Here is a 14,569-nt window from a genome sequence, read left to right on the forward strand (position 1 = left end):
AATCCTTATGGGGGATCAAGCATGGCGGCTTGCAAGACAAGACCGCCAACTCAGAAACCCCTCTAACAGAGGTAAAGGCCACTAAAGGGGCCACCTTCTGAGATAGTGTCAAGAGAAAATCTCTCTGATGTTTCCAAAAGGAAGGTTCCTGAAGAACCGAGAGCACCAGAGTCAAAACTCATGGGGGAAGAGATGGGCCAAGAGGGGAAAGTATATGACAAACCCCTTGCACACAAAAAAAAGGGGACCCACCAGGGAACGGGCCGCAAAAAGGCCACTAAAAGAACACAGCCAAGGCTGAAATCTGCCCCCAAACGGTGCTTTAAGCAATTTTTAGATCCAATCCAAGCTTTAAAAACAGCAGGACCCTGGACATTGAAAGTACGCCCGTGGACGTCACTCCATCCCTTCGCACCAAGAGAGGTGCGACGGTAGATCCTCCGGAAGAAGACTACGGTGCCCTGTTGAGATGACCGAGTCAGACAGACGTTGGTCACCTAAAGTCTGGCTTCCAATAACCATGTTAAGCAAGTCAGTGACTGTACAACAGGAGGAAGTATGGGACCTTGAGACAGGAACCTCCTGCCCTGGCAATCGCCAGGGTGCCTCCGCTACCAGGCGCCCGATATCAGCGTACCAAGGACGCCGAGAGTAATCTGGAGCGATTAGAATCATCGGGATCTCCTCAGCATCCACTCTGTGGAGCGGCCGAGGAAGCAACTACCATGGAGGAATGGCAAAAAATCACCGATACAGACAACACAGGGCCACCAGCGCGACTGACGCGTCTGTACAAGATCACTAGACCTGGCCACTAACTGACACCCTTGCGGCGGAGACAAGCTGCCAGGAGATCCATGCCATGTGAGGCTCACCTCCTGCAAGGGAGCCGAAACACCCCAAGCACAAAGACCAGTCGCCCTGGTCCAGCATCTGGCGACTCCAGTAGTCTGCCTGCCGGCATACCTGATGGTAGACTGAAGCCACGGCCGTGGCGTTGTCCGGCTGAAACCAGATTGGTCGACCACAAGGAGAAGCATAGCCTGATCGCCTAAAATAGTAGGACAATGAACAGTAGACAGCACCTGGTATTCCCAGGCGGTCTTCCACCAGGCACTAGCCAGGCCCGACCCTGGGTAGCTACCGAGACCAGACACATTCAAGGAGGTGTGGTCATAGGTCCACGCAAGTCCAGCGACTCAGGGCCGACTGGACCCCCCAGTTTTGTGAACCTCCAGGTTCACAACCCGTGAGCTGGCATTCGTCGTAAACACCGACCACTGGAAGGAAGGAACAACTTCCCGGACCGAAGAGTCGGGAATCTCTGTCACCAACTCAGAGAGACTGACTAGGTGGCGCACAGGAATCTAATGATTTCAGAGACAAGAGATTTTTACCACCTGGACAGTAGTTCCACTGGAAAACCAGGGTGTGGAACTGGGCATACAGTACCACCTTGAAGGAGGCTACCCACAGACCCTGAACCAGCAGGCGCCCGGAGAGAAGACCGATTGCGTGATGCCAATACCTTCTCCGCAGACTGAAGAGTCTGCAATTTCTCCAGGGGAAGAAGGACCTTTGCCACTGAGGAGTCTGGATCAACACTAGATACTCCAACGCTGAGTCGGAACCTAGCATGCCCATAATTTGAACCCTGGGTCGCACACATGTAGGGCAGGCTTGCTGCCACTGAGCTACACTTTCTGGCCTAAACGTTTAACATCCACCCGAATCTTCGGAGGGTCTGAATGGGAATAACCTATCCACTAGGTCGGAGACAGAAGCTGCTCTCAGAAGAAAGTCGTCAAAGTAGCCAATGAGGCAAAGCCTCGCTGTCCCAACAAAATTCAAATAAGTGCGAGCTCCTAGCTGAAAACCCATGGTGCTGACGCCAGATCAAAAGGGAGGGCCACAGGCTGACAGAGACCCTTCTCTCATCACGAAGCACAGAAAAAAACACTGTGACATGTGCAAAACGGGACATGCATGTATGCGTCCCTGATGTCAGAGGACGTCGGGACATCCCCCGGATGAAGCGCAGCTACCACCGAACAAATGGATTCCATGCGGAACTACCCGACGTTCACAAAGGTATTTAGGGCCTGAGGCCCATAGAAAACCCCAAAACTCTCGTCCTGCAGGAAAGGTAAAATTACCTTGCAGCTTAGCAAATCCCACACTGCCCAAGGCAGACCGACGTGCCGGGAGGGGAAGACACAAGGACAGAACTTTGTTCTGTGGATAGGAGGAAACCCTATCTAGTACTCCGAAGAGACCACCTCGCAGACCCACTAGTCGGAGAGCAGGGAGGTTTCACTGAATTGTGAACCTGCAAGCCGCCCCTCCCACCTAGAGACAGGGAGGGAAGGCTATATACATTGGCAGGATTTGGGTGCCGGCGTGATCGGCTTATGCACCCAGGGACAGATTAGTCCCCCAGCTGGGCCTTTGACGGCCTGGGAGGGTTGCCCCTAAATAATACACACACATAGTGTGTATGTATATTATGTAGGTGTATGCACACATGTCTTTGGAGGAAACCGGAGTACCCGGAGGAAACCCACACAGACACAGGGAGCGCTGCCAAGTAATGGAGTTAAGCACTACACCTTCAAGAAAAAGTAAAGTAAAATAAAATAAAATTTCTCCTCAGGGCGCTGGGCCCAAAGGGAGCCATACGTCCTTCTCCTTTGCTAGGCAGAACGAAACTGAGGCTGCAAGCTGCAGTGAGGAGGGTTATGTCTGGAGGGACCGCCCCCTGGGCGGGGCTGTTCAACTCTGTTAATGTAACATGTATTTAACTATTTAACATGTTTCTGCCTAGTCCTCTCCTGTAAACAGGGAACATAACCCACTTGTCAAGATTTAAGGAGCTGTGTCCGTCCATGGACGATAAGAGAAAAGTAAATTTTTCCCCAAAAAAGTGCACTTGTAAGACCGCTGAGCAAATACGGTGTGACAAAAAGTATTGCAACGACCGCCATTTTATTCTCTAGGGTGTTAGAAAACAATATATATATATATATATATATATATATATATATATATATATAATGTTTGGGGGTTCTAAATAATTTTCTAGCAAAAAAAAAAAAAATGTTTTTAACTTGTAAACACCAAATCTCAGAAAGAGGCTTGGTCCTTAAGTGGTTAAAAAATAAAGTGTATTTACCTTTTTATCAGTTTAATTCAGTGGTCACATTACAGCACAGCTTTATCCTTTGCCCTCTTCCTTATTGCAGGGGGAATGTTTGTTTATTATATGGGTAGGCAGTGTATTTATCTCCATTACTGGTAACAATGCTTATCAATCAGTGGGTAGAAGGGCGGAGCCAGCAAGACACTGCTGTTGTAGGTGTGGCCCTCCACCTCCATCCTCACTGTCATTGCCTATCAATCTGCAGACAGGAGGGGCAAGGTCTAAGGTGAGGCACCCTATCTCAATCCACAGAGACAATGTTGAGCCAGAGTTTAATTCTGTGGGCAGGAGTGTGGCTGCAAAATATTACAGGAGATACAGGTATGCTGTACTTGTGCACAGTGTCCTGTAACTCCTAGCAGCATTCCCAATGACACAAACTGACCACGCCAGCACAAATGCAAAAGGAAACTGGCAGGTATTTAGCATCAACATAAAAATAGAAACATTTACAGGCTACATTTACTAAAAAAGAGTAATTAAACACGTATATGGATTCTTCATTTTGGGGTCACATACAACAGAGAAAATTGTACACAAACAAAATAATAGGTCCTAGTACACTACAAAAATAATACATTTAATATGGTTCCCAAAGCAAGACAGGCCATTTGTTTTGTCGGTCTAAGCTTGCGACATTGTTACCTTTGTCTTCCAGAACTTGCACAACAGCATGAGTGTCAAAGTAGAACTTCTTCCCCACAAATGAAAATACGGTCCTTTTATGTATCTCCCCAGGTACTGAAACGGATGTTCTGTAATCTGGAAATCACAGACACTAATGAATGACTGTCACATCTACAGAAACAATCCTGTTATGAAGGTAGACCCAACACAGTTGCTGATATACACATAGAAATAGAATAGAAGCACCTGAATAGTCACTCACCAAGGCCACTTTCACACATGTGGACCTTTTACTCCTTCAGTTCAGTCCAATCTGCACGAGTTATGCCTTGTACACACGATCTTGGGTTGCCGTCGGAATAAACTCAGACGGGTTTTTCAGACGGAATTCCGTTCAAGCTGTCTTGCATACAGACGGACACACCAAATTCCGACTGTCAAAAATGCGGTGACGTACAACACTACGACGAGCCTAGAAAAATTAAGTTCAATGCTTCCGAGTATGCGTCGAATTGTTTCCGAGCATGTGTGTTTTTTACTCCGTCTGAGTTCCATACAGATAGATGGAATTTCTGATAGAATTTTTTTCCGTCTGAAAAAAAGAGAACATGTGCTCTTTTCTAACTCCGTCGGAATTCCGATGGGGCATACACACGGTCGGAATATCCGATGAAAAAATTCCGTCTGACTTTTTCCATCGGAAATTCCGATCGTGTATACGAGGCATAAGAGGGAGGGGGAGATGAGAGAAAATGCCTTTAATGAGTAAAAGTCCACTTTAAATGACACTGGGTAACAAAAGGCTAGAAAGATATTAAGTGGACGAGATGACTTTTTATGGTGGATGGCAATGGAATGGAGGATTATTGCAGTAAAAGCTGCATTGTTTTTTTTGTTTGTTTGTTTTTTAAAGTGAACTTTCAGGGTAGAGTTTGGAGGAGTGGGTGTTCTGAATCCCACATGTGATGTGGAGCCTCAACAATTGAAAGATCTGTATTCCAAAATTGTCGGTGTTTACAAAACGAATCATGCACCAGTCTAAAGCCCCATACACACTACTAGATTTCCTTCAGATTTACCAAAACCATATAATAGGAGGTCAAACCTTAAGAGTAGGGTTGTCCCGATACCACTCTTTTAGGACGGAGTACAAGTACCGATACTTTTTTTCATGTACTCGCCGATACCGATACTTTTTTTTTAAATGCAGCCATGTGTCCCCAAATGAAGCCATGTGTCCCCAAATGAAGCCATGTGTCCCCAAATTCAGCCTTGTCCCTAGATGCCGCCATGTGTCCCCTAAGAGAAAGCCAAGTCCACCCCCGCCGCTGCCGACATCTAGTTGATCAGCGCTGGGGGAACATAACAGCTTTCATTTGAATAGCTGTGTGTTCCCTGCCGCACCTCGTCATATATAGACACTCCCCCTTGCCCGGGCACTTTGATAGACAGATCACCCGTCCAATCCTGGGACGAGTGATCTGTCTATCAAAGTTTCTGGGCAAGGGGGAGTGTCTATACATGAGGCGCGGTGGGGAACACACAGCTATTCAAATGAAAGCTGTTGTGTTCCCCAAGCGCAAATTAACTAGATGTCAGCAGCGGCGGGGGGGGGGGGGGGGGGCTTGGCTTTGTCTTAGGGGACTAGGCGGCAGCGGCTCTCCTCCATACGAGGACTGCTCTGCCCCGCTCTCCGCCCCCTCTCCACCCGCACTCCACCAGCTCTCGGGAAAAAAAAAGTATTGGGTCAGGCATCGGGAGCATTTGCGCGAGTACAAGTACTTGCGCAAATGCTCAGTATCGGTCCCGATACTAGTATCGGTATTGGGACAACCCTACTTAAGAGTTTCAATTGGTATGTATCAGGCAGGCCCTTGCACTACATGGTTTTGGTAAATCTGAGGACAAAAATCTGCAGAAAATCTAATGCCGCGTACACACGAAATTCACACAAAAAAGGTTTGATGTGAGCTTTTGGTTTGAAATTCCGACTGTGTGTAGGCTCCATCTGACTTTTTCAGTCGGAATTTCTGACAACAAAAATTTGAGAGCTGGTTCTTGTCGGAAATTCTGATCGTCTGTATGCAATTCCGACGCACAAAAAAACATGCATGCTCAGAATCAAGTCGACGCATGCTTGGAATCATTGAACTTCACTTTTCTCGGCTCGTTGTAGTGTTGTACGTCACCGCGTTCTTGACAGTCGGAATTTTGTGTGACCGTGTGTATGCAACTCAAGTTTGAGCTAAAATTCAGTTGGAAAAAAGTCCACGGTTTTCTTGTCGGAATTTCCGATCGTGTGTACGTGGCATTATAGTGTGTATGGGGCTTTAGGCCCCTTTAAGATGGAGGGGAATCTGCCTGCTCAATGAGGGATCTCTCAGCTGATCCTCGCTGAGCAGGCGGATGACAGGTCCATGTCCGCTCAGATATGCAGAGTGCACACGAACATAGCCTGCTTTCCTCTATGGGGCCGTTGGATGGCCGACTGCGTATCCATTTTCATCCAATTGTCGTCCGATCCAGTAGATAGATGGCGACCATCACCATACGTATATTTTTAGCGTATTTTCTCGGATCGGATGCCCAGCGGACACATATCCGCTGACATCTGCTGCCCCACAGAGATCAATGGGTGGTTCGATCGGGTCCGCCTGAAAAACTAACAGGCAGACCCGATCGGTGGTGTGAAAGGGACCTTAGGAGGAGGCAGAGACAGACATGTCCTTGGTGCATCCCTGCATTACTGAGCGTCCCTCTCTGGGCCACTGCACCCATCACTCAGACAGATGCATGGCTGAGGAGTTTTGTAGTGGGGTGGGCACAGCCCGATGGGGAGGCTAGTTCACCATCCACTCTGCCTTTCTTTTGACTGACAACTCACTGCAGTGGGTAGCTGTGGAGTTGGGTGGGTAAAGCCTGATATAAACCGACTAGATCCCCATCACTGACTGATACTAAAAGGATAATTTTTTCTTTTTTTTAAATAACAAACATATCATACTTACCTCCACTGTGCAGCTTTTTTTTTGCACAGAGTGGCCCCGAATATTCTCTTCTGGGGTCCCACGGCAGCTCTCGCGGCTCCTCCCCGCATTAGATAACCCCCCGTAGGGAAGAGCTCTCCTGAGGGGGTTACCTTGTTACCTCCCGTTCTCTTCTCCACGGAGTCCTGGCGTTGATTGGATAGATTGATAGCAGCACAGCCATTGGCTCCTGCTGCTGTCAATCAAATCCAATGACGCAGGCGATGGGGGGCGGAGCCGAGTCATACACTCGGCGTCTATTGACTCAGCTCCGCCCCCCATCGCCTGCGTTATTGGATTTGATTGGCAGGAGCCAATGGCTGTGCTGCTATCAATCTATCCAATCAACACTAGGACTCCGTGGAGAAGAGAACGCCAGGGGCGGGCCGAGCAGGTGAACTGGCTCAGGTAAGTAAACCGGAGGGGGGGCTGGTGATTGCCAGGCGTTTTTTCAAAACACAAACCTTTACAGCTCCTGAATGTACTATATCCTTTATATCTACCAACAAGTAGATGGAAACAAGATTGATTAGATAGTTCAAGTAGGTCCTCAAACATGGCTGATTGCACAAAAGGCTGGATTGTAATAGTGAGTAAGGCTGCTTTCACAGGACTTTTTTTTAGCATCTTGCCAGTGTGAAAGCTCTCGGGCTTTCACATTGGAGTGAGAAGAGAGGCGCTTTACAGGCGCGATAACGCAAGTCCACGTGCCCGCCAGGAAGCTGACACTCCGCTTTACTAATCACAGGCAGTGAGACATTTCTCGGTCCGTGGCTGCACAGATCAGGAAATGTCTCACTGCCTGCGATTAGCGTTGCGGAGTGTCAGCTTCCTGGCAGGCGCGGGCATGTGGACTTGCGAACACGCACGGACTGCCGATCCGTCCCTCGTAACGGGTGCCTGTGCCACCATCCTAAGGACAGCTTCACTGCCCGTTTCCTACTGCGCATGTCACGCTTTTTGTCCATTTTTTGCTTTAGGTGGACCTCCGCGTTAAAAGTGAGCCTTATTACTGCCAGTTTCCTAATCTGCAAACTGACAGGGATTTTTTTTTTCTAAAAGCAGAACTATTTTTATTTTTTTACATCATGAGCAGCCAGCTTGTTTATTGAAAAAAAAGACATGCGATGTTAAAGCGACCTACCGCCAGGATAGAGTCGTAAAAAGTGTATTTATTTCCCCAGATAATCTGTACAGCACATGTTGGCTCCCTATAACCTTCTTGTTGCTTTACACATTATTATTCCAACATTGCAGCAGGTTTCCCTGCCTGCAGATGAATGGTCCACCATGTTCTCCTATAATCATGGCAGCTGACATCTCACCTCTCAGGCACGCTCTCGGCAGCCCTATATTGCGCGCGCCCCCTACGTACGAGGATACAGCGCGCTCCCTGCAGGCGAGGACGCGCCACAGCAGCTTCATGACGAGAAGATTCCAGCACGCGCCTCCAGAACCGGACCGCTCCCGAACTCCGTACCCACAACAAGGCACCAGAGGTGTCTTCAGAGCGCCTCCATGTTCGGATCTGCTCAACTGTATTATGGGGCTCCCTGTGAAATACAAATATTACAATAGAAGCGTGTTCGTCTGATATTGCTTCAGCAAAGCGTCATCTAATTCCAATGACAGCTTCTAACTTCTAAATCCGTGAAACGCTTTGTGAAAACACGGAAATAGGCGGGGCGCTGAGACACATATAAGTGAATGGCTGTCTGCATACCGGGAGCCATGTTGGCTGAGACTTTTCCAGTGACTGCAATGATTGCTGGTCTTCGGAATCATGGCTGTGCACTAGACAGTAACAAACAGCGATTTTTTTAGGGATTTATTAGTGAAATTAGCTTTGTTAGGACCCAAAACAAATGCTCCTAATTTTTCTTTTGTCAAAATATAATAAAGGCAATTAAAAAAAAAACGTTTTGGACGGAGTGGAGAGAGGTTAGAACACCTGTCAGTTTTTTATTGTCTGCTGACAACCTTAGGCCCCTTTCACACTGATCCGCCCCGTAAACCTCCGCTTGCTCAGCGGGGATCCCTGCTGAGCCGACGGATGACAGGGCGGTCTTCGCACACTGTGCAGGGACCGCCCTGTCTTTTCTCCACTCTCCCCTATGGGGGGATAGGATGAACACGGACCGTCTGTCCATGTTCATCCGATCTGCAGACGGAAGGAAAAATAGGGTTTTCTTCCGTCTGCAGAATCGGATCATTGCGGAGGCGGGCGAGATCGGGTGTCAGCGGATGTTCATCCGCTGACATCCAGAATCTCATAGGGACCAATGTATGTCCCTTTTTCATCCACAAACGGATGAATGAAAAAGCAGACATATGGTCCGCAGGTGTGAAAGGGGCCTTAAAGTGGTTGTAAACCCAACCACACAACTTGCACCTACAGGTAAGCCTAGATCAGTGGTTCTCAACCTGGGGGTCGGGACCCCCTCGGGGGTCAAATGATAATTTGCCAGGGGTCACCGAATCCTGGGCTGTTCCTGAAGCCTGCAGCCCTCTCCCAGCCTTTTTGCGGCCGCCCAGCAGGGCTGTCCCTGGAGTCTGTGACTGCTCAGCTGCCCACTCAGCCTCTTTGCAGGCGCCCATTCAGTTCACGGCATGGCTGGGGGGCAGAGACTAGAGGTCAGCTGACTGGTGAGGAATGTGAAGTGGGAGGGGCTGGAGGAGACCCCATCTCCTGATTTCAGCATAGGTGTCACCGCTACGAGACACCACAAAGTCAGAGACACAGTGAAGCCGGAGACACAATGAGTGTGATTATAGTTGCCATTAAAAGGACTCAGGGAGCGCTAAATGTGTGTGGTTTAGGCGCAAATTACTTGCCTTGCCTTGGGTGCTGACAACCCACGCTACAAAAATTATTTTACTGTTAGGGGTCCCCACAACTTGGGAAATGTTATCAAGGGGTCACGGCACTAGAAAGGTTGAGAACCACTGGCCTAGATTAAGGCTTACCTGTAGGTGCAAAAAATATCTCAACCTACACGGTTAAGGAGATATTTTCACAAAAACGGGCACCGATGTCTACGGCGTGCCGTTTTTGGGAATGGGAAAATCGTGAGTTAATGCCCTATTTGCCGGCCCCGCGCGCATGCGAGAGAGTGACGTCATCGCCGCTCCGGCCAATCACAGCGCCAGAGTGGCGATAAGAGGAAGAATCTCCAAGGGGACATGGTGGTGGAGGGGAACAAGGAGCACTTCGGGTGCTTTGATTTCAGGTAAGTACAACATAATGAGCTAGTATGCTATGCATACTAGCTCATTATGCCTTTCTCTTGCAGGTGTTTTTTTTATTTTTTATTAATTTAAGAGGGTTTACTTCCTCTTTAAGGGACAGTTCACACCAGATGCAGTTCCATTCCGTGTGCTTTTTTTCTGCACAAAATGCATGCATAGTGTTTTCCATGTATTACAATGGCTCTAGTTCACACCATGCAGTCAGTTTCTGCCCCGGAAACTGACTGCATGGTGTGAACTAGAGCCATTGGAATACATGGAAATCACTATGCATGCATTTTCAGTGCAGAAAAAATGCATGCAAAACTGTCTGGTGTGAACTGGGCCTTAAGGAGAAGTATTGCCAAAGCTCGTTTGGCTGGACTTCTATGGATCACAGGATAGCAATTTGTTTTGCACTCCTGTGACCCGTTTTCAGCAGAGAGCGGGCTGAATTGCACTCTCTGCTGATGTCATAGAGATCAGTCCAGGCACCGCATCATCCTGACAATGTAGTCTGGATCCGCCATGTCTCAGCAAGCTGCTGAGAGCGTAATACAGCCGCTCCGCCTCCACCACAGCCCAGCGCTCCAATGAGCGAAGAGGGAGAAGAGCAGAGAGCTGTGACTGACAGTCCACAACTCTCTGCTCATGGAGCTCTGAAAACCGAGTGATTGGTGATGTTCGATCGCTCAGTTCTCAGTGTAGAAGCCCCAGAGGGACAGATGCAGCACCGGACCCATGCTGCATCCTAGGTAAGTATAAATCTAGAAAAAAAAAAGTAAAAACCCATACTACTCTTTTAAAGCGGAATTACACCCTCCATACATAGCCCAACTGTCCCTCATTTCGAAGGACTGTCCCTGTTTTTAAAATGTGTTTACCAGTGCTAAACCATTCATCCAATTTCTAAATTGTTGCATTTGTAAATTTCAAAAGCCAATATAAAGGAATAGTAGTGGTAAAAAAAAGCACTTGTTGATTTAACTAATCTTTTTTTGGATAATTCTCCTTTAAGGGGGTGTGCCCTATACAAACATACTTTTGCTAACAGGTGTCCCTCGTTCCTATCTCATAAAGTTGGGAGGTATGCTCCTATCAGAATCTGCTTCTGTTTGATCTGCAACTGCCATGGTGCTGCACATGCGATCAGTTAAGACACCAGCCATTTGATGGTTTGACTGTTTGGTTGAGGACACAATCAAATGGGACAGTTTGCTTTTCCAACATTCCAGGAATGTAACTGTTTTTTGAAAACGGTAAATCGATAGGTTTATATTGAGAAAACACCCCCACATCTCCCCTGAGGAGTTTGTGTGAAAGAGGTGATTTTTTAAGTGCAATAAAATCAAATATCACATATAACAATATACATAAAAAGCCATACATTTTATTTATACAAAAGTTTAAAACATATATGATATAGAAATATAGCACACCAATATTAACAGAATATGGCCGTTCTGTGCAAACAATGTGTGTTGAAAAAAGTGTGGATTGTAGATTAACGCGTTTCGTCCAAGTAGAGAGGCTTCTTCAGGGTCCAGTTAGCAACATTAATGTAATGTTATATAATTGTATCAATAGAGGTGGCCACCGACCAGTGAAATTGTTTCCCAAAATTACCAGTGATGGAAGTGGTTAATGCATCTGCCCATTGTGGCTGTAAGGTGTAGAGCTCTCCATTCGGGTCTCTGGGAGGTCATCTCACCTGCATTATTTCTCGCCTTGGTTCCCTGGCTGCCGGTGCAGTGATCAGGGGTACCATCTTGAGGGGGTAGCTTATACAGTCTCCTGGTTTCAGCTTTGAGGGGCAGATTTCCCGCAGCCCCATCATTCACACATAGGAGGAAGGGAGGGATAGATATGGGACCCTATTGTTATTATCCAGGGGAGGGAGGAAGGAGGCACTGGCCTTTGGGAGACACATGGGGGGGAGGGGTCATGTCTTGGAGAGCTGTATCATGTGATGCTGTTTCATACTTCATATTTCCAGATATGAGGAGATAACCCTTGGGCGTGCATACAATTATTTATTCATTTTTTGTGGAAATTTTGCTCAGTGTGCACACCCTGCCATTATTGATGGTGGTACCCTCATTTATCTAACATTCACCAGGTTCCAGGTTTTTATTTTAATTTTAATATATAATCAATACACCTGGCATGAAGATATCCAGCACAAGTCATATCAGTGATTAATAAAAGAAAGGTAGCAAAATAGAAAACAGGAGGTCATCCACATGTATATGCCATCAGCTAGATCTAGATTTAGAAAGAATCAAACCCAAATTGATAAGGGAAAGTAAAAAAGGCTAAGAGACTCATCCAAACAAGTAAAAACACTGGGTGGCCGAACATCCCAGTTCCCCAAAACAGGGCCAAGAGAAAACCAAAAAATAAGAGAATACCACCCAGTTCCAAAAGTACTTCAAAAGAGGTAAATATAACGTTGTGATGGGGGATAGCAAATATAGAGTGATGTGGCGATGCCATCATGGCGTTATAAAGTGTATTTTTCCCCAAAATATTGTGCTTGTAAGACTGCTGGGCAAATACGGTGTGACATAAAGTATTTCAACGACCGCCATTATATTCTCTAGGGCAGGGATGTCAAACTCAAATTTGATCGTGGGCCGCATCGGCATTATGGTTGTCCTCAAAGGACCAGTTGTATCTGTAGGACTGGCTGTCCAGAGCACCCCACACCCCCTTACACGCCCCCCACCCTCTCTTACATCACAGTTCACCCCCCTTACCTTGTGCTGCTGCCAGTAAGAAGCTGGGGGTGGAGCTGGGAAACAAAAAGTGCAGGGTCTGGAGGAGGACCAGAGGAGGATTGGAGCCAGCTGAATGGCAAGACCAGGAGAGGTGGAGACCAGGGGGTGCTGTGGCTAGATCTGTAGGAAGCACAGGATCAGTAGAAGGAGTTCTGGCCTCCTCTCTGTTGTCAACTGCTGAGATGGGGAGGGGCGAGGCAGACATGAGCCTCTCTGCAGCTGTAGAAGGGCGGGATCTGGCAGAGGAGATCTGTCCTCCTCCCTGCTGCCAACGGGTGAGACAAGATGAGGGCAGGAACAAGGAGGTTATTACAGCTGCAATAGAGGTGCGAGGGCCAGATGAAATGGCCTGGAGGGCAGATTCAGCCCACGGGCCTTGTGTTTGACCCGCAGAGGTGATCAAATATCACCAAAAGAAAGCTCTATTTGTGGGGAAAAAAGGACGCCAATTTTGTTTGGGAGCCACGTTGCACGACCGCGCAATTGTCTGTTAAAGCAACGCAGTGCCGAATCGCAAAACCTGGCCTGGGCATTTAGCTGCAAAATGGTCCGGGGCTTAAGTGGTTAAGCACTGATCACTGTGTTAGGTGTCCGATTTCTCTGCATCAATATTGCAGTCCTGGTATAAGTCGCTGATCGCCACCATTACTAGTAAAAAATAAAAACAAATAAATGTATTGTAGACGCTATAACTTTTGTGCAAACCAATCAATATATGCCTACGCCAATCAAAATATGTAGCAGAATACTTAAACTGATGAAGAAATCTGTTTTTGTTTTTCATTGGGTATGTTTTATAGCAGAAAGTAAAAATATATATATTTTTTTCAAAATTTTTGGTCTTTTTTGTTTATAGCGCAAGAAATAAAAACTGCAAGGGATCAAATGCCACAAAAAGAAAGCTCTATCTGTGGGAATAAATGCACCTACATTTTATTTGGGTACAGCGTCACACGACCGTGCAATTGTCAGTTAAAGTAACATAGTGCCGTATCCTTCTGGAGCTGAAGTGGTTATGCTAATCACCAAAATTAAGATGTTTAGTCATAATGAAAAACAAATGGGGTTGTTCAAATGTCTAGAAATTAGACCATAATTTGTTTGTACAACATTGTCAAATGTCACACATAATCTTTATTGTTTTATTTCAAAAATCCAAATATGTTAGCTTAATGAATAAGTAAATAAAATATACATATATTGTTATTTACAGGTATATCAGATTTTAACATAACTGAGAATTATCATTCAGTATTTGAAAATAATATTTAAAAAAAATACTCAACCCGCTTTCTTGACTATTGAAAGCTCAGCACTTTCCATGATGTATACAGTAGCTGTATTCACCAGTAAATGACATGTTACATTCAAACTTCGCATCTTTGTATCTGAAAATAAAGGTGTTGTTTTTTTAAAAAGACATGCACAGATGATAGCATAGCTAAAATAGTATGATGCAAATTGTATAGCAATGGGATGCAATGCTTGTCTGTCCTTATTTATTACTGGAAACCTTCACACCGTTCTCATCGGATGGACCGGCCGTGTGTACCCGGCCTGAACAGTCTAAACTTTTACCAAGCATGCTTGTTCCAAGCTCGTGACTTACCAGATGGTGGAGCTAGGAGAAGGATGATGGTCCAGTGGTCCCCAAACTGCGGCCCTGGGGCCAGATGCGGCCCTTGCTTGCCTTTACCGGGATTTTGAGG

General features: G+C 46.7%; 1 protein-coding gene across 1 annotated transcript in view; it reads right to left on the reverse strand.

Moving 5' to 3' along the window:
- Window positions 1–8,533, reverse strand: part of MCUR1 (mitochondrial calcium uniporter regulator 1) — a 53,043-nt gene extending 44,510 nt beyond the window's left edge. The window contains exons 1-2 of the mRNA XM_040353748.1: window positions 8,178–8,533; window positions 3,845–3,961 (exon numbers count right to left, since the gene is read on the reverse strand). Of these exons, the coding sequence (XP_040209682.1) occupies window positions 3,845–3,961; window positions 8,178–8,277 (217 nt within the window). The 5' untranslated portion in view covers window positions 8,278–8,533. The remainder of the gene's footprint in view (window positions 1–3,844; window positions 3,962–8,177) is intronic.
- Between the last annotated feature and the right edge of the window lie 6,036 nt (window positions 8,534–14,569).

Source organism: Rana temporaria, chromosome 5 (genome assembly GCF_905171775.1).
Source record: "Rana temporaria chromosome 5, aRanTem1.1, whole genome shotgun sequence".
NCBI lineage: Eukaryota > Metazoa > Chordata > Amphibia > Anura > Ranidae > Rana > Rana temporaria.